Source organism: Hippocampus guttulatus, chromosome 15 (assembly GCF_054856545.1).
Source record: "Hippocampus guttulatus isolate MCC_2025c chromosome 15, RoL_Hgut_1.0, whole genome shotgun sequence".
NCBI lineage: Eukaryota > Metazoa > Chordata > Actinopteri > Syngnathiformes > Syngnathidae > Hippocampus > Hippocampus guttulatus.
Window position 1 is genome coordinate 14,216,086 of NC_141275.1, and position 19,192 is coordinate 14,235,277.

Here is a 19,192-nt window from a genome sequence, read left to right on the forward strand (position 1 = left end):
GCAGGCATACGGAGACGCTTGATGATGATGTGATGGCTAGACGGAGGACGGGCATCAAACAATAAGGAGAGAGAGAAATTCAAAATGTTGGCAAAGGACAAAGATGGATTTTTTTTTTTCATTCAAAGCAACAACTCAACTCGGATAATTCCTCGACATTTGAACCGGGTGTTTCACAACGTTCACTTTGGTGAACCACGAGCTTTTAAATATTTGATTTGCTATTTATTTAATTTTTTGTCATCAATAAGAAGTCATGGAAATGTGATTAATCAGTTCCAAAAACTAACAAAACGCAATTTTAAATACCTAAAACCGTGTAGGCTTGGTTCAACCCCGCTTTCGACTTTTGTTTATCTTGTTCTACTTCCCCCGTCGGTTCTTGAAGGTTCTTTTAATTGTTGATATCGTTTGAAAAATGCATCCAAAAAAAAGCCGCCGTTGAGTTCGAGGTCCCGAGAAACGTCCGTCAAAACATTTGCATTCATTTCTATCAAAGGAATGAACTGTGAGTTTTAGTGTAACTCCGGCCAACTTGATCCGCGCTCACTTGTCCATCATTGGGGAACACTGCCCCCAGGTGGCGAGAAACAAGATGGCGTCCACCCGATGTCAGCTCCAACTGTCCTTTATTGAAAAACGGGCAAACAAGCGCGCTCAAATTCTTGACGTCATTTGTGCTTTAATTGAAAAAAATTAAAGTGAATCTACCGTTGATTGCGAGAGCAGTTCTCTTTCACAGTGCAAAAAACTAAAGAGCATCTTTTTATTTTATACAATATAGAGAAAAAGTACCAAATAGCTCATGAAAGTATGATTTACCAAAGAAAGTGACACAAAAGGCAACGAAAAAAGGGGGTGCGACTGGTAGGAGCGACACCAACATGTCCAAAAAAATAAAAAAAATACATACAATTCAATTTTTAATCAAATGAAAAATAAAGTGGAACAACATGTTTTGTTGGACAACGTAATTACCCCAAAGGTCATACAGAAGTAGCTCTGCCAACAAGCCAACCTGCGCATGCGTACCCAACAGGCGGCCATTTTGGAAAGGTATCTTGGTATGCTTTTTGGGGACAAAACATGACAAACTGTCATTTGTCAAAATGAAACAATCAAAATAGTGGACTTTCATCATTTCACTAATATGTACATGACTACCTATTTTCCTAATAGCGCAGTGTTTCAATATATAGTAACTGCATTTTATTGGAGGTTGCCTGGCAAGTTAAAATCTACTTTTAAATGATCACTGTTTTTATTCAATCTAGTCGAGTCGTTTTACACTGATGTTTTTAACCTGATTTTACAGGTTGATTCTGTAGTGTCCTTGTGTGCTTTAAAATGTGTTTAACAAAAAAAGATTAAACAGCAATGAGGAAAAGGAGAAATTGTAACTCATACTCTTTTACTTGCACTGTGAAATTTTATCTAAATTAGCATCCTTGTGGCCCGAGGTTTGTCCAAATAGAGTTGTGGTATAACTTGCTGCAAATCAACTTCTGGGCGCATTTTGGGTAGCCTCAACAGTGCATTTAGTTAGCACGGGTAATCGACAAGGACTTCACCGAAGTCATAAAACAAAGATAGGGCCAACCAGGAGTCCTGCACGGCAGCATCTGGCCAGTAGGGGGGCGGGCAAAAAGGAACGGACATGTTGGAAAATAATGCCTGCTTCAAAGTAATCACTGCATGTCATTTCATTTGTTGCACTCCAATGGAACAAATCCAGAATGAAAGCGGATAAGGCGGAAACTCACCCTAAAGAGCTTAAACTAAACACTCCTGTTAAATGTTGACTTTGCGACAAAGAGAAAATGTGGTAGGAAGATAATTACAAAATTTCTGTAGAGGCAGGGGGGGCAAACATGGCGGCCCGACAAAAGCGTGGAGGCCAATCGAGCAAGAGGGCACAAGAGTTCCGAGTGCGATGGCTTAAAAGATGTAATCGCGTGTCATCTTGAGGGACGGCATGGCCTCGTTGACATTCTGGTCCAGCCGGTGGTACTCGACTGTGTTGCGCGAGCACAGGCTCTCCTTCCAGCGGCGGCTCTGAGCCAGCAGTAGGATCTGACAGCAAGTACAGCAACAATTAATATCAGCGATAATATAAATAGGACTCATCGATTTTGAAAAATAATCCAAATGTGGATCCCCCCCCCCCCCACCACATATTTAAATTTAACGTGCTGCTATTTTTTTTCAGGGTCCTTTTGCCATGCATTTTCTTAACAAACAAGCAATAAAGGAATCTACTATAAAATGTCTTAATATTCAATGAATTGTAATCCTCTTACAATCCCCTCTACAAGAGGGAAGAGGCCACTGACCTTCCTTTTGTTGTGGTAGGTGATGTAGATGAGGGCCACCAGGAAAGCCAGAATGACCAGGTGGAAGAAGAAATGCGAGTCCTCATCCTCGGTGTTGTAGATGCCGGGCAGCGTGTCGCTGACGTCTTCCTTGACATCAGGCGTCTCCAGCTGGATCACCGTCTGGTCCCGCTCCTTGCCGCCATCCTCGTTGGCATCCAGGCGATACAAGCCATCGGCGTAGGCGTCCGGATCGTCATCTTCATCGGCATCGTAGTCTTCCTCCGGGTCCAGGTGAGCTGTCGCTTCTTTGCCGGCGGGCTGCAGCAGGTCAGACTCAAATTCCTGCAAGGTGGTCGCGGTCTGCGTCTCGGAGGGTTTGACGGCAGAGACTGTGGTCTCCTCTTCGGTGGGTTTAATGGGTTCTGGGTTTTTTTTGGCTGTGGTGGAGGCAGTTTCTGGCGTCTTAGACACGGTGGGTGATGCCGTGGTCTTTGCCACCTGGGGCGTGATAATTTTAGTCTCGTCAGGCGCTATTTTAGCATCCTTGTCAGAGGAATCGATGACCTCCGCAGAGTTGTCGTTTTGTTTGGTTTTGGGTTCACTTGCCGTTGGGTGATTGACTTGAGTGTCGTCAGTTTGGATGGGGTTTTGCTGGGGGGCCTTGGGTTGGACAGGTGCCGTGTCGGGAATCTTCGTTGGCTCGGCCTTTTCTTGGATCGTCAATCCTTTTGTGTCTATCCGAGTATTGCTTTGGTTTACTGTGATCTGGGGAGGACTCACTGTTGCGCCTACCTTGGCTTTCTCTGTGGTCGCATCTACAAACAGAAAGATGAAATATGACTCAGCTGTTCACATTCATTTCGTTAAAATGTCTGATATGGCGGGGGGGGGGGGGGGGGGGCGCGCTACTATTTCTCACGTATGTTTCCAACTCCAAACCTCCATTCAAACACTGTGTGACTGCACCCTAAATTTGTCTATAGCTTGTACATGAATCAGTCCAAATAGAGGCGTCGCCCGCTAGGTTAAGAGTTGACTCGGAAATTTGAAGTCAAAAGGATCTATTCATACACACGCAAGAGCATGAACAGGAGGGCTTTGTAGCACGAAGAACCCTCATGACTACATGCATTCACGAGCTAAACCTTCACGCATACCGTAATGCTACACCATTTAGTAAGCAGTAGGCCATTATCTTATCGTTGAAGATACAGTCAGCAGAGTTATTCAAAAATGTAGCATGTTCATAACCATGAATCAACTAATTGTTTTTAAATGTTTTAAATTTAATTTTGTGTTTGAATAAATTATAGTACAAAGTTGGACAACATAAAATAAAGGAAGCAAATAAATGAAGAAAAAAAATGTTTAATCTTATTTAACACAGACGCATGAACGCCCCAAAAGTTACGCTTTGCATAAATCACGTCGAGCTGCCAAGATCTCGCGACAATTGACACGTTACGGACGAGCTCTATTTTACGGCACATCGCCCTACAATGTTGGACAATTCTAAAGCTCGGTTGTATTTCTTCAAAATAGAGTAAAAAAAACATGCGAATGTAAGGTGTCAATCCCCTCAGCTGACTATCGTGACGTGTTCGCATCGCTAAGTTAGCCACTTAGCACTGTGTGACGCTCAGAGTTCTCATTTAAAAAAAACAAAAAATTAAAGCCATCGTATGATAAGTATACGACTTTACCAGCTGAGGTGATATTCTTCGGGGCTGACAAAACGCCGCCGAGTCGCAAAAGCTGGAGTGAGACAACGAGTAGACAGAGAGTGCTACTCTTCCTGATTCTTCCCATCGTCGCCATGTTGATTTGTGCGAGGAAGAGACGAGGAAGGGGGCGTTGCTGAATCTGTGGCGTGGCTCCGCGTCACATTGAACGTCAGCATCGTAATATCGTTATTGAATGTTTAAAAAACATGATTACGCACACAAACGTTTTGTGAACTGTATACAAAAAGTGGCGTAATGTTGAAAATACTGTACAAAAAACTAAACAAAAAAAATTAATACATAAATATGACTCGGAAATATGACCGTTTAGTTGCACGTTTACAAACAGGAAAACACACTTGCTGGTTCGAGATGTTTTTATTGATTCAGGAAATGACAAGAGCCTCAAGATTGCTTTTAAGCATCCATGGAAAACTGCCACTTCCGGTTTAGATCCAGTAACTCTCATCCATAAGTGTCCATTTTGATCAGGCCGGTCTTAAGACTTGACAGGTGGATTACGCTACACAGGTCTGGTCATAAAATAACATTTTCCGTTATGCTGCTATGTAACAAGATTTAAAAAAATGTACACATTGGGCTGTAGTGTGTATTAGTGCGTGTGCATCTTGTTCTCATGAGCGAGGAATATGTATCGTGTCATTATTCGCGTCATTCTTTCTGCACAGCTACACAAATGGACATAAAGGTGACTGAAAATTAAAATGTGCTCAAAGGCTACTCGTTCCCTTGCGAGCTACACGCTTCACATTTCCCGCCTTTCTTTTTGCTCATTTCAAAAAGTTGAATATTCCCTTAAACGTGGTCCTTTAAATGTGGGAGATGCTTGCTTCTCGGAGTGGGGGCAAACGTGTGGCCCCCAGCTTGCCTCCAGGTGTGGTACATATCGAGGTAGAGGAATAGGAAGGAGCAGGGTCGTGAGGGCTAAATTATTTTTCATTTAAATCGGGGATGGCAGGGGGTGGACCGGTGGGGGTGTTGGCGAGAAGCGCGCGTGCGCCCTACGCTTGGAACTCCAGGCCGAGTCCTAGCTTGTGGCCGCCGGCGTTGATGTTCTTGCCGTCAAGGAGGGCGGACAGCGTCAGCTTGATGCCTGAAGCAGACCGTACAAGTTTATACTGATGAGACATTCTTTACGATGCCAACAACATTCAGGAAACACACAAGTCCCCTTTATTTTCACCCCCAATTTGGTCATTTTGGTACCTCAAGGCACCAGTGTATTTTCTTGAGTCACAATTAATTTTTATGCGAATGGGTTGTGTATAAAAATGAGTGTTCTCACCTGGCTTGAGAGTCTGAGTGTATCCCAGGCCTACGAGGCTGGAGTTGTTCACCTTTGCCTGTGGGAGATGACAGATGAATTAAGCAAGCATGTAAAAAAAAAATACATTAAGAGATGAGAGTTTTGTCGCGTCTTGCTATTTCTGCCCGGGGGCACCTGAAGCTGACTCTAGTTTCCCGTTTTGTGGCAAGTCATCAAAATCTGCCACTGTGTACCACCAACAGGCAATACGAAATCGAAAATGTTTCACTAATTGCAGGCAGATGAGATCTGGAGGACAAGTTAAGTCTTCAGAAATATTTCCCTTGCGCGTGCTACTTAGCCACTCACGGAGAAGGACGCGTCAGGATCAATCTGGTACTTGGCGGCGATGCCAAAGCGGGTGTTGCTATTGCCGGCAGTCCAGGCCAGATTGACGGCCGTCTCCAGCTGCTCGTTGACCTTCTGGTAGATGGAGCCACCGAACTCTGTGCCGTCATTTCTGCAAAGGAGCAGAAATAAAAAGCAGAATTCCATGTGAAAATTTAGCGCCATACTGTTTTGCGCCAGGTGGTTGTACAAACTGGATACACTTCATTTGACCTTATCGAGATGCGAGGATTAGCTGTGAGCTCAGTAGGGGGGCTGGGTGATGTGCTCTGCCGACTTGGCCATAACCTTGCACTCACCCACCGAGTTGGATTAACTGTCTTGCCCTTCCAATCAAGGGGCTTTTGCTCCTTTTGATCAGGCAACTAGCTCGCTCTCACCTGGAGCGTCTTAGATCCCATCGCTTGTGTAAAAAATAACCACGAGGGACCCAGCAGTAACTCGATATTCCTCTCATGCCTGATTCAAATAAACACTACTCGCTGGTAGAAACACGCCATTGAAGTACGAGCTTTTTTGAAAGCCAAATGCTAAGCAGAGGCGCAGTGTTGTCAGATGCACAGACGAGCTCATATCCATGTACCCAAAACAATCCATCTTTATTTATATGGCGGCGTAAAGTGTCTTCAACCTTACACGTTGGTGTGCAGCTGGAACTCGTCCGTCTTGTAGCCGACGGCAAAGTTGCTCTGGGTGATCCGGTTGCGGCCGGCCTCAAAGGTCACCTGGTAGCCGGCCAGCCAGCCCTCGAAGCCCACCACGCCGGCGCCGTGCACGGCCGTGCCGTTGATGTCGTAGTTGATGTCACAGCCCAGGTTGATGTGGTCGCACTTGTAACCCGTCTTGAGCTTGCCGCCCTTTTTGCTAGGAGCCGAGAATTTTAAAAAAAAATCACACTTCTGAGCAACTTCTAAATGAAATACAAAATTCAAGACATTTTGTGAGACTCCAAATTAAAATAACATACATACAAATAAGTAGCTTTTAATTAAAATGTATTTAGAAATTTAAAAATGCCATTTTAAAAAGCAAAAAAAATAATCATTTAAAAAATAAAATGCAAGCTAAAATACAAATAAAAATATTTTAAAAGTGAATGTAAAAATACAAAATAAAGTAGATAAAGAAAAATATGAAAAAAAACATTCAATTCAGTTCAAAATAAATTCTAAATAATCAAATAGAGTCCAATAAAACATCAACTAAAACACAATCTTAATTTTCTACAATGAGCTTACCCAGTGTTTGGTGAGAAGGAAGAGTCAAACGTCAGCTTCAGACCCTTGGTCAACTGGAGAGAGCCGTCACAAAAGAGAGAAATCGACATTAGCTCACCTGGAAACACCAGCAACAATCAATCCAACGTCCACGCTGCACCTCTCATCTCCTCTGCACCCACCAGGTCCTCAATGGTGAATTCGGTGCCCAGCGTGTTGTCGGTGTTCCACTTCTCCGTAAAGGTCACCCCGTGCTCGGCCCACTTGTACTTGGTCTCCAATGAGCCGGCCACCTTGCTGGTCTCGGTGTTGGCCGAGCCGGTGCTAGTGAATTCCTGCGCACGAGGAAACGGTTTATAACGTGAACTTGGCCACAATGAGAACCACTTGAATTGGCGCCTTGCCCACAAACATCTAAAGTCCGCTCAGCTTGCGGTGGGAGCGTAACATAATCTTATCAGGAGTGCCTCGGTCTTACCAGTCCGTTCTCAGACTTTGTTTTTAAGTCCAGCTTGATGAGCCCAAAGCCTGAGGAGAAAACAACAAGTAAATATCACCCGCTCAAATTCAGGGCGCCATTTTGTGCCAGGCCTTTACTGCTCACCGTATCCCTTGGTGAAAACATCCCGGGCGGACTTTCCCAGGTCGGCATAAGTCGGAGGTACGGCCATGATCTACAACCAAGGGATGGGATGGCGAGTTAGGAAGGCAGATAATGAAGGAAAGGACGCAAAACGTTGATTTCATATCAGTCATTTCAATTATATTTTGCTTAGCTCTGAACCGCCTCAACCTTTCCGTAGCATTTTTTTCTTCCCCAAAAGATACACTTGATTAAATGTAATTTTTTTTACAGACTAATTATGTAATCATGGAAAAAGCCTCCTCTCTTGAGATTTCCGCACCACGCAACTTGTGAGCAAACTCTTTCACCATGAAACGTACAGCGTTACAACATAACTGAGTTTTCGCACTTCTACGGTCACGCAGGTAATGTGATAACATTTGGTGCATTTTGATAGCAGATATGCGGACAATGTGGAGTGTTACTACAGGTGAATAGTTACTCCTTTATTATCAACATCGGAGGAGATCCTACCGCTCAAGCTTCTGCATACCATGTTTGAACACCTCCTTCAGGCGACAACAGCAGCCCTTTGCTTCTAGTTACTGCCTTATGACCGTGGATTAAATCCAACTTTATACTTCCTCATCCAATAATTCATTTGATTTTTCCGCCTGCTTTGTCACACTAGATTCCAAGTGTGTCATAAGGCCTTGAGAGCCAATAAGAAGCTTGAAAGATCCTTGACTGTCTGTCGTAAAAATCCCAAGGGCTTCAATGGTTGTAAATGGTTAATTACGACTAGGGCAAACCAATGGGTGGAGATTATCCAATGCTCTTTCACTAGTACAACTAATTTTACTAGTGAAACGTGTTGTTGCCTTAAGCATGACAAGTCAAATGACCCAAACAGAGTAAAGGTGATGACTCGTTCTATCTATTAGCATAAGCTAGTAGCCTCCAAGGTGGGTAGCGGGCAAACGCCCCCTTTAACTTCATTGTCGCAGATTTATACGAAATGTATACAGTAAAAAGTTGGTAACACGTCAAAACGAGCTACGCTTTGTTGTTTCTACCAAGCGGGATACGCGCGGCCTTAAAGTGATAAACGACCGCTTCATAAGTCATTAGCTGTCAAGCTAACAGCGGGCCTAGCCTCGTAGCCCCATTCACCTCTACGGGTTAAAAATGCGACAGCCGGTACGGAAATATCAAGCCGCCCCAAAGCAGCACCGGCGATTTTGAACTTTCAAATACGCACCTCGAAGTGCGGTTTCCCGTCTGGAGCGTGTGGACCGTCACGGAGAAAAGGGAGGAGAAAAGATGAAGAAGAGGCAGGAGGCGGCTCGACGTAGACCACGTGACGTTGGGGGGGGGGTCGCGCAACGCCGTCAAAGATACAACAGCGGAGCTGGGGAGGGCCAAGATGGTTACCCCCTCCCAGTTCGAACAATTTTAAGGGGAGCTATTATCGTATAATAAGGTTGTAATTCCAATATCTTGTAAGTACGGCTTTATTTGAAGCCAAATTTTAAAATGCAGGGACTGCAGCTCCCACTGCTCCACAAGTCACGTCAAATTAGTTCCTAAGATGCCACAAGATCAAGTCAAGTCAGCTTTTATTGTCAAATATGCTCTATGTGTAACACAGCACAGATGAAATTACTTTGCTCTCTCAAACACATTGCAAACATGTCGTGCATTGAGCACACAGTTAAAATTAACACAACATTACAGAAGACATAACTATATCAATATGTTAAATAAAAATAAAATAAAACAAACAAATAGCAACAACAGACAACAACAAGATGGTGGCAGAGCACTACTTTTGTGTAAACGAAGCTTCTCAATTCATCACAGTTCCTTGGCATCAAGATTCCACTTGGCAGTGTCTACAGCTATCCAGTCAATCCTTGACGTGTAAAATTATTTTTTGTCTTTGCTGGTTTTCGCAGAAACAAAAGCCACAGGGTGGCGTCGAGGGAACGCGGCCAAGACTGTGCGGTGGCTTCCTTTCTTGCAGGTACAGTCACACGGCGTCTTCTTTTCACCCCCAAAATTCATATAAAAATCTATCTATTCCTACGGTCATTACAACGATAATAATGGGCAGTTTTTGAAGTATTCATTCGACAAAATGTTTATTTTAATACTTTTGCATCATTCCGACAGCTTTTGCCAGTATTTAATATTTGATATTCATCTCTCTCTCAGATTGTGAACTATGGTGTTGCAACCACCAGATGTCAGAATTTGTGAATCAGTCACAAAGATGTCTGTTTTTAATTCTCTGCAAATTTTTTTGTTTAAATTCTATAATATAACTTAATAAAAACCAGTAAGGTAAGTCTTTACATTCAATAGTAAACAAATACGTTTTTTTGACAATATACTTTAACAACTAAGTTTTGTCTCATCACGTCAGATTGTTTTGTGAATAATTCTCTTGAGCTACCAAATAATACACATTTGAAAAGCAAAAATGTTCGGGAAAAAAAATCTATGATCATGCTCAAAAGGCATACCGTAACGTATATTTTTAAAATACAATAATAACACTTAAATACTTCAAATGAAAAGTATTTTAAAATAAAATTTCAGTTTATGTCATTGTATTTAATTTATTAAACCTAAAATACATTTTAAAATGATTTACATGTTTACTTGATCAACATTCTGCTCCATTTTGTCCACGGGAATTAATTCTTTCTGGAGAAGGATTAACAAGCCACACATTCACAAGATTAAGAAGACACGTTGTCTGTCGCCAGCGGGGGCTTTTGTAAAAAAAAAAAAAGCATCCCACTTTTTAAATATTCTAGCTGGAGGGCGATGCGACATTTCTGCAAACTTGTGCAAGTCAAATGTACTTTTTCCACCCTTCGACAGACCACAACCCTCATCCGCTTTTTCAACTTTGTTCACGCAATTTTTCTTCATTGATTGCTCTATTTTAACCCCCGTTTTGACGGGACATCAAATGTGTTGTCCATTGATTTCCAAGCTACGCTCTGTATGATTAATGGGCTGTTTTTTTTAAGATGCACGGCGGCCAACAGCGTGAGTCACAAAGCAGCTATGGCGTGATGGATTCGAAGAGATGCGTCTCTCTTTAGTCTTTGCCCAGAGTACACAGCTTGTTGTCATTACATAAATACGATGAATAAATATGTCATTGATCCGCCATCCCTGCTTGCATCTGCCTTTCATTGGCCTGTTTCGCTGCAAACGCTATGATAGGAAAAAAAAAGTGGTGAGGGAAGCTGCTTTCCTTCGGTTTGGAATAATTATACTGTAGACATAAAAAAATATATATATATGTATATATGTATATATACAGTATGTGTGTAAATTCAGGATGCAGTCATATATACTGTATATATACTCGTGCAGAATGATTTTGAGAAAAAAATTGTGATTTTTAATTTTTTTTATTTTTATCCTCAATATTGCCATTAGACCAGGCTCGTCGTGTGGGCTGAATTTAAAGGGAATGAGAGGAGCCACTTTGATTGGCCCGGAATCAAGTCAGCTGTGTTCAGTCCCACAACGGCGCAAACGGCCATTTCTAACTGCGCTTTGCAGGGGGACTGCGGGGGGTTGTACCTTAATTGTGACCTCTGCGATTTACGACTACAGTGCAAATGTCGATTTGAATTTAACTGTTCAGCCCTCCGAGATGAGGGACTGTACATGGCCCACTTGCTGTGGGTTGCCCAAACCTGCTTTACCCCCGGCCCAGGGAAGCCTCCCAAATGAGTGATACATTTTCAAAATTAATCCATAAAGCAGATGTGTAGATTTCCAGCCCGGAGAGATAAAGTGTCATCTCCTCCATTTTCGTTTTCCTCAGCATGCGGCGGTTTACGCCGAGGCCAAACTGCTTCCCGGCCTTCCCCTTTCGTCATCCGGACTGGAAGTCTTTAAACCAGAGTGTTGCAGAAATGCCATCGCTTTGACAGCAAAGATTTAACGCTAAACGGCAAATGTTTCCCATCCGTGATTGTTTGGAGGGAAAACATTGATTGCGTCATCGGGGGTGCGCAAGTTGCGAAAATCCTGCAGCCAGCCGGGATATCGACGCTGCGACCGTTGATCGCGCGTCAAGTCCAACCCCCAAATAAATGACACCATTTCTTTTGTTACTTGTTAATTAATCAATAAAAATATCGTCCCGTTGTAAAATAGTTACATACAGTAATTCATCTGCCACTGATCGTGATCAGACGATTTCCATGGAAAAGTATGTGATCGGCATAAGTCTATCTATCATTGCCGATCACAAATCATGATCATCCGCAGCTGATTAAACAATAAATAAAATAACACTTTATATACATACATGTATATATATATATATATATATATATATATATATATATATACACACACACACGCACACGTGTATATTGAATTGGGAACAAATGCAATTTGTTTCTCTGTTGTGAAACTATGACATTTAATTTCATCTCACAACCGCCTCATTTTCCATTAAAAAAAAAATATATATATAGATATATATATGACAGGTGTGTGCAGCGGTAACGCGACAGTGCTTATCTTCGCATCTTTACCTAACCAGCTCTGTTTCCTTCATGAATGGAAGATGCATATCGAGGACGTAGAATCGTATGAAAACCTCCTGCGAGCGGAGTGGGAGTCGGGTGCAACGCAGACCGCCGTGACATTTTCACTGGCGTCTGATTTAGCGACAGGAAGGACGCCGCTCTCGCTCTTTTTCCCGGCAATGTCAACCGCATGTCATTGCCACGCCGAGCAAAACAAACAAATCAAAGATGTATTTATTTATTCCATTTATTTTTTCTTGCGCTTGAACTCTCCTGGCTTCCACTATTGATTTCCAGTTGGTGTCAGGCAAGCATGATTCTATTGAGTTTAACTAAGGAAAAAAATATATATAAGTGTATGTTTGTGTATATGTGTACTGTATATATTTTTTTTATGTTATTCTGTTTATGCTAAACTGTTATCGGTTAAATTTAAAGCCACGCAGAACTCGTCTTTATTATTTAATGTTCTGTTTGGAAATACAGTAATAATACTGTGTTATCATTTTAATGCATTTTGGAAATGATATTTAAGAGTAGCTTTAATTATGATCATTAGAAAGGCCGCTGTAACAATGTGCTACCTCCTAAGGTTAGATTATCGTGTTATCTTGTGTTTGCCAATAATTGCCTTTTAGCATTTTCTTTTTTCTTTTTAAGGAACCGCTCACTGCTGTGAATGCTGACGTTGAGCATGGATGCTAAAACAAGACTTGTGAAGGCTGGTCCACGCCACTATTATGCACCGCTAGCTAAAATTGTTACGTTTCATACCTTGAACAGAATTGTAAAGCTAGTTGGAAGATACATGCTGTTTTGTTTTGAAGCGCACACAATTTTAAGCTAACGTTAGCATGCAAGTTGATCCACACGAATAATCTGCTAAAGTAGGCTGTCTTTTGTCCGCTGTAGCATCCAAGCTATTGTAAGTTTAAGGCTTTCATCATGTTCATTTTTCATATTTTTGATCATTAATAGTACATCTGTCATTGATCGCGACACCGAAAGCACTTCCGCTGGCGCAGAAAAAGGTTTTATATTTTTATTTTGCATTTTTCACCCCGACGAAATGAACCACCATGTAGAGCCTGTCGGCGTACGTCCGGGAATAATCGAGTAATTTATTCCGTTTTGGCCCCCCTCGGGTGTCCCGCTCACATCAAAGGGGCGGCGTGGTATCTCGACCCGCGACGCCCTGCCTGGAGACACGGAGCACCGAGGAAATTTGAAATTTCACAACTCGGCTCTACGCTGCTACACCTGGCAGGTGAGGGCTCGCATTCGGCTTTTGCGCACATTTTAATACCTATTTAAAAAAAAAAAAAAGACCACTTCATTAGGTACACAACAACAGTGGTAAAAACTCAGTGTGGTATGATACCTTGTTAATTAAATAGTAAGATAAACATGAGAATATCCAGTATAAAATTTGCAGTTTAACAATTTTTAAAAAAAATCGTGTCGTCTGACATCGTCATAAGGCTAATTACTACTACTTAATTTTTACTTTGGCAAGCCAAGGCAGCTTTACATATATACCGCATTTCAGACACAGGTTATCTTAATGCGCTTCACATAATTAAAAGTACGGTACATTTAAAAGTAAACAAAAGAGTTCAAGACTTTTTAAAAGCAAAGCAAAGAAATTAAAAAGTCGCTTTCGAAAAATGACCAAAAACAACAAACGAGCAGTGCAAAGTAACGGTTTGGTGGATTATTTCCAAACGGTCATTTTTACCGCCCGATGCTAGTTTTATCCGCTAACCTTCTCGGAGTGAAAGTACCTCAAACGTGTATTTAAATCATTACGTTCTGTTCCACCGCTGCCTGTAATCTGGTCTGTCAGAGCTAATTGCAGTGCTTGGCCAACGTATCATCATCATCGTGATCATCATCGTTGTTATGACAACGCCGTTGCGCAAAAGTCGGATGATATACTGTGAGAAGGGACGTTTGTAAGACGGAGGGGATCTTTCTCGCCACCGCCGTGCAGCTGTGTCGGTTTTGGCTGTTGTCATCTTCCCCTCCAGGGGGAGAAGCCGTCGAGTTAAAAAAAAAAAAATGTTGTCATTATTCTGAAAATGTTTAAAAAATTCATGAAGAATAATCCTGGCGTTGCGACACGAGCTCGTGCTTGTTCTCTTGTACGAGATCTGAATTTTATCAGCACTCCTTTTCATTTTGGACGATATCTGACTCAAGGCGGTTCATGGCGGCACTTGGCCAGTTGCAAGTTTCCACCAATGGTCTCCCAATTTTGAGGGATTATTGTTCAAGCAAGATCTCTTTTTTTGATTGTTTTTTTTTTTTTTTTTTTTGGGCAGGACTTGACTCACATCAAGTGATCTCCAAGTTTTGAAGAACCTTAATGATTTTGAGCCACGCTAATGGATGTTTTGGGAAGACCAAGTTGAGAGCCTGAAGACGCTAGTGAGAGGAAGAAGAAAAAAAAATCATCAAAGCCAGACGTTTGGTTTGGAGGACACAAGAAGAAGAAGAAGAAGAAGACACATACTTGTCTTGTCTTTTAAGGTCTGCCAAGAGTTTATTTGTTTTGGATTAATGTAATTATCCCCCTAACCCCCAGCCCAAACCGAACCAACCCGGCCCAGCGCCCCCCCACCCCTCCCCACTTTAACACAGTGAAGATTGCACAAACATCCCAGTAGCGCCACTGGATTACATTCGTGCTTTGTGTGGACGGCCGAGCAGCTGCTTTTGGGTTGTGTCCAAAATAACATTACATACGGATTGAAAAAGGCATTGACACAAGATGGCCGCATAACTCACTGGACACTTTATTTGTCGTTCTGCTTTTAAAACACGACAGATGCTCTATTTTGGTTATTTAGTTTTTTGGGGAGTTTTTTTAACACAAAAAGGTGGAGAGTGTGCTGGATTTTTTTTTCAAAATTGCTAATACTCGCAAAATTGCCATACAATATTCTTCAACAGTTTATTCTAATACAGCTGTTGCATTGGTTCTCACGGTGTGCTTAATAGTTCACTATTTTGTAACTGTACTTAATAACTGAAATGTAGGTTGGAAATGAATCGGGGGGGAAAAAAATAAGCACGCATGTTACAATTTAAAAGCAATAATACACAAACTCATTCACTTCATGGAATTAAATCATTAAAGTTAGCAATTTGTCCTGGAGTAGAACTACTCCTTCTTTTCACCCTTCAAACATTTCTTACGTATTATAAATGGAATGGGACACATACTTTTTTATGATATTTCATATTTAATTACAAACTGTTATATTTCATACTTAATTGCAGAATGTAAATCGGCAGCATCGTAGATACAGTGTGTGTGTGTGTGTGTGTGTGTTTCTCGTCTAGATTTACACAATTTTAATACATCACTGAAAATAAGTATGAAATATTCATATGATAATCTCAACAAATATTTGTAAAAGTCTTTAAATGTTTTTGATTTTCACTTTTTACACAGCTGTGACATTTTGTAACATGACCAGGTTTCACCTCTAGAGAGCAGTGTAGTCGCCTTAGGCGGTCGTGTGTCGCCCATGGCTGACCTTGACCCGTTGAACTTTCGAGCGCTAACGATGGAGCACATTTGGAGTTACGTTATCATGTCGATGATTGATGGTATTGATCCACTGAATCCAATTGAATGCTTGCGCTTTCATCGCTTGTCTGGATGGCAGTGCGCAGCGTGTTCATCCTTGATCTTTCCTACTGACTGGGAAGCATGGAAACAATCTTACACAGGCACACACACACACACACACACACACACACACACACACACACACACACACACACACAGTAAAAAAAGCCAAACAATGATCCATCATCACCATCCACATCCTCCTACGGGCCACATCAGGGTACTTTGCCGCAGAAAAAAAAAACAAAAAACGATTCCAGATCAGGCAGCCAGCAGTCATCTGCGGGCCCCTTCGCCACTAGAAAGAGACCACTGTGGACGCCACATTTAATAAGAGCCACCCGCCTTCTGTCACAGGGAGCGGAGGAGGCTCCCTCCTCATGTTTGTCGAGCTGCAAAATGTCTGCTACTGCAGTTTCGTGTTTCACGTCTAATGACAAAAAGTTGCGATATTTCGCAATGTAGCACATTCTCTCTTTGATAGCAGTCTGTAGGACGAGAATGGACAATTCGAAATCAAATCGCGGGCTTCCAGTGGCATTTCCCGCATGGTTTCTTGAGACTTTTTTGTGGGTCTACTCAGCATAGAATTGTCGAGCAAAATTTGTGTCGCCAAGTTAAAGTGGCTTCGAGAGCCTCATCTCTGTATTATTCATTGTTCAAGTTTACGAACAATCGGACTAAAGCTGTGATCAGTTTTGTCTTTGAAAATGCCACACATACACGGAGGTGGCCCTCCATCAGAAGCGGAACTGCGGCTAACATGCTAACCGCGAATATCAAGCGGTCGCGCAAGACGAGCGCATCGACACATGAAGCGGACAGCTGCTGCCGCATCCCAACACACTGTGATACAATCGGCAGCTTGGCTAATGGCGGCGACTACGGCAAAGACTTAACGGAGCGCGGCCGCTAACATGTCATTTTGATTGTTCCTTTAAACGACTGGACGCACACCAAACGTCTTTTCACCCGAGAGAGTTGCGTTGCTTTAAATAGCAACACATGCTACAAGATAGCTTGTGAGCAACTATACCTTTAAACTGTGTGTGTGTGTGTTTGTGTGTGTGTGTGTGTGCGTGTGCGTGTGCGTGTGCGTTAGTGAATGGCTTGGATCCACATCAAAGGGCCCCAGCTAGTCTCTGCATTAACGAGACCTTTTGTTTCCTGCCTCACAGATTACTGCATGACCCCCCCCCCACACACACACACACACCACCACCACCACCACCCACCCAGCCCGAGTCCCCGCTCTTTGTGTGTGCATGTGTGTGCGTATAAGTGTGTGTGTGTCTCGCGTACGCAGAGCACATTAACCTGTGCACCCAAAGGTCAAGTTGTGACGGTCTTCTTTGGTTTGCGTGGTGCACACGTGTGATGTCAGTTAGCAACCTTTGGGAACATTTGACGGAGTGCAAGCGTCAAGTATTTGCAGTTTTGTCGGCAGTATATCATTCGTCATTTCTTAAAGCCTTTTCATTTACATTTTTGAAGATTTGGAATTTTTTTTTCTACTTCAACGGTTTTACAAATAGCGGAAAGTAACTGTGTTTTTTTTTGATACATCAAAATATTGCAATGCATTACAAAATATTGAAAAATATCTAAGGAATTTACTTTAAAATATTTTTTAAAATATGAAAATATGTTGAATGAAAAATCTAAATAGCTGTAATTCATTACAAAATCCTGAAATTGTCTGACTTTAACTCACCCGCCCCCCCTCCCCAATGTAGATCCTCCAGCACCACCAAGCTGTTTTCAAAAATGTTCCTTATTTTTTTTTTCCAGTGTTTGTTTGTTGTTTTCCGCCCCAGAGCCCCGCACAGATCTGCGATCGTAACTCATAAATGTTTGATAAGCCGCTAACGACGACGAGGTGAAGAGACCGAATCAATCGTAGCGTCAACACAAACATGCCTGCTATGGCTCCGTGGAGCCTCGTTAACAACTTCACGCCAGAGTAAAACATAACTTCTGCACTGCGCGGCTGTGCAGGATATGGACAAATATATTGGGACACGTTGACTTTCCATCTCTTGGAAGTGACGTCGGACAATATGACCGTGCAATTTGTTATGCTTGAGGGGGGGGCTTGGTTCCGTTGGATTCTCAAACTTCAAACAAAATGAATTCCTCTAACCAACGAACTGCGTGTTCCTTCGGAATTATGAGTGACCTGCTTCATAGGGTGACAGCGATCTTAACGACAAACAGCAGTGAGGCAGTTGCGATTTACTTTAAAACTAGAGACATTAGACGTGTATTTAACGGCAGCATCAAGCACCTAGCTTAATGCTAACACACAATGCAAAACACAACTGCAATTAACACCGAAGCCTACGACTGTATCATTTGTATTTGTTGGCACGAAAACAGTTTGATCATCACTTCGATGGCAAGAGAACTGTGAAAAAAAATTAGTCCATTCCAAAGAATGAATGAAATCCTGTTCATGAACGTCACTCAAATCAATACATTTGCGCCTTGAAAGGAGCGATTAGTGCTGGTCGCAACATGTTGTGCTTGTTGTCTGCGTGATGCCTTCAAGGACATGTTTCCACGGGCAAGCGGGCAATAAAAAGGCACACAAGTGGTTCCAGTTAAGAGCCGTTTGCCTTGGATGTGGTTTAACCCCAATGAGAGGACATGATTTCATTACTTTGCCTTAATGTCGTGCCTGCATGTCGCTTTCGAAAGCACGGCACACTACAGTATGTCATCTATTTTCTTTTAATTGTATGTACAAACCCACTGTGATTCATCTTTTAAAAGATACATAAATAGAAATTAAAGTGTGAAAGGTTTTCAGAATATTAAGACGTAAAGGGTGCGCTTCGTATTTTTGGCTTGTTAACATGTTGGCGAGAGCTGTTTGTAAGATTTTTAATAAATCAAGTCCAAGAACGTAAAGTAAGCAAAAAGAAAAGCGTCATGTCAGACAAGCCAAAGAAATTGAAAAAATTCATGTAAAACAAAGCTGTTAAAATCTCAGTCTAGAAAAATAGAGGAATTTTAAATGTTCGTAAATATAACAGTTTGCGTGTAGCTAGCGAGCTAGTAACTAGCTAGCTTTAATAGCTAGCTCCTCCCTGTGTACTACCAAGTAGAAAGTTTGGGTCAGCAGGCTATGAAAGCCGCTGAGGGTGAATTTTCTTTTTCCGATTTTATTCCAAATATTTTTTCAATCAAATCCATCACGTGGCCCTATTTCCGATTACCTGTGTGTTTCGTAGCGTAGGTTCTATGTTGACATATTGTGAAATATGCTAAGTTCAAACAAAAATGGCCAACTCGCTCGCTGTTTCACAGCATATGTTCTTCGTGGATTCACATGCATCTTGTCATGTTTTACATCCGCGCTGGATTTCGTAATAATAAGCCCGACTGGTGCCGGGTACTAATATGTTCTAACACTTCAGGGGGCGTATTTTTGAAAAGAAAAAAAAAAAAAAGAATTGCCCACGCGGGTCTCGACAGACTGA

General features: G+C 42.1%; 2 protein-coding genes and 1 long non-coding RNA gene across 3 annotated transcripts; 1 reads left to right on the forward strand and 2 right to left on the reverse strand.

Moving 5' to 3' along the window:
• Positions 1–612: 612 nt before the first annotated feature.
• On the reverse strand, positions 613–4,151 carry c15h5orf15 (chromosome 15 C5orf15 homolog). Its single transcript, XM_086131891.1, has 3 exons — positions 4,019–4,151; positions 2,334–3,130; positions 613–2,073 (listed from the first exon to the last, which is right to left on the reverse strand). The coding sequence occupies exons 1-3, from the start codon at positions 4,131–4,133 to the stop codon at positions 1,939–1,941; spliced, it is 1,047 nt and encodes a 348-aa protein (XP_085988017.1). The 5' UTR covers positions 4,134–4,151; the 3' UTR covers positions 613–1,938.
• Positions 4,152–4,398: 247 nt separating this feature from the next.
• Positions 4,399–8,853, reverse strand: vdac1 (voltage-dependent anion channel 1). Its single transcript, XM_086131448.1, has 9 exons — positions 8,758–8,853; positions 7,536–7,605; positions 7,410–7,459; positions 7,114–7,266; positions 6,953–7,005; positions 6,351–6,578; positions 5,676–5,826; positions 5,346–5,403; positions 4,399–5,153 (listed from the first exon to the last, which is right to left on the reverse strand). The coding sequence occupies exons 2-9, from the start codon at positions 7,600–7,602 to the stop codon at positions 5,062–5,064; spliced, it is 852 nt and encodes a 283-aa protein (XP_085987574.1). The 5' UTR covers positions 7,603–7,605; positions 8,758–8,853; the 3' UTR covers positions 4,399–5,061.
• A 510-nt stretch (positions 8,854–9,363) lies between these two features.
• LOC147194052 (uncharacterized) lies at positions 9,364–10,685 on the forward strand. The gene is made up of 2 exons (XR_015103126.1): positions 9,364–9,522; positions 10,541–10,685. It is a non-coding gene; the product is annotated as an uncharacterized LOC147194052 (long non-coding RNA).
• The last annotated feature ends 8,507 nt before the right edge of the window (positions 10,686–19,192 follow it).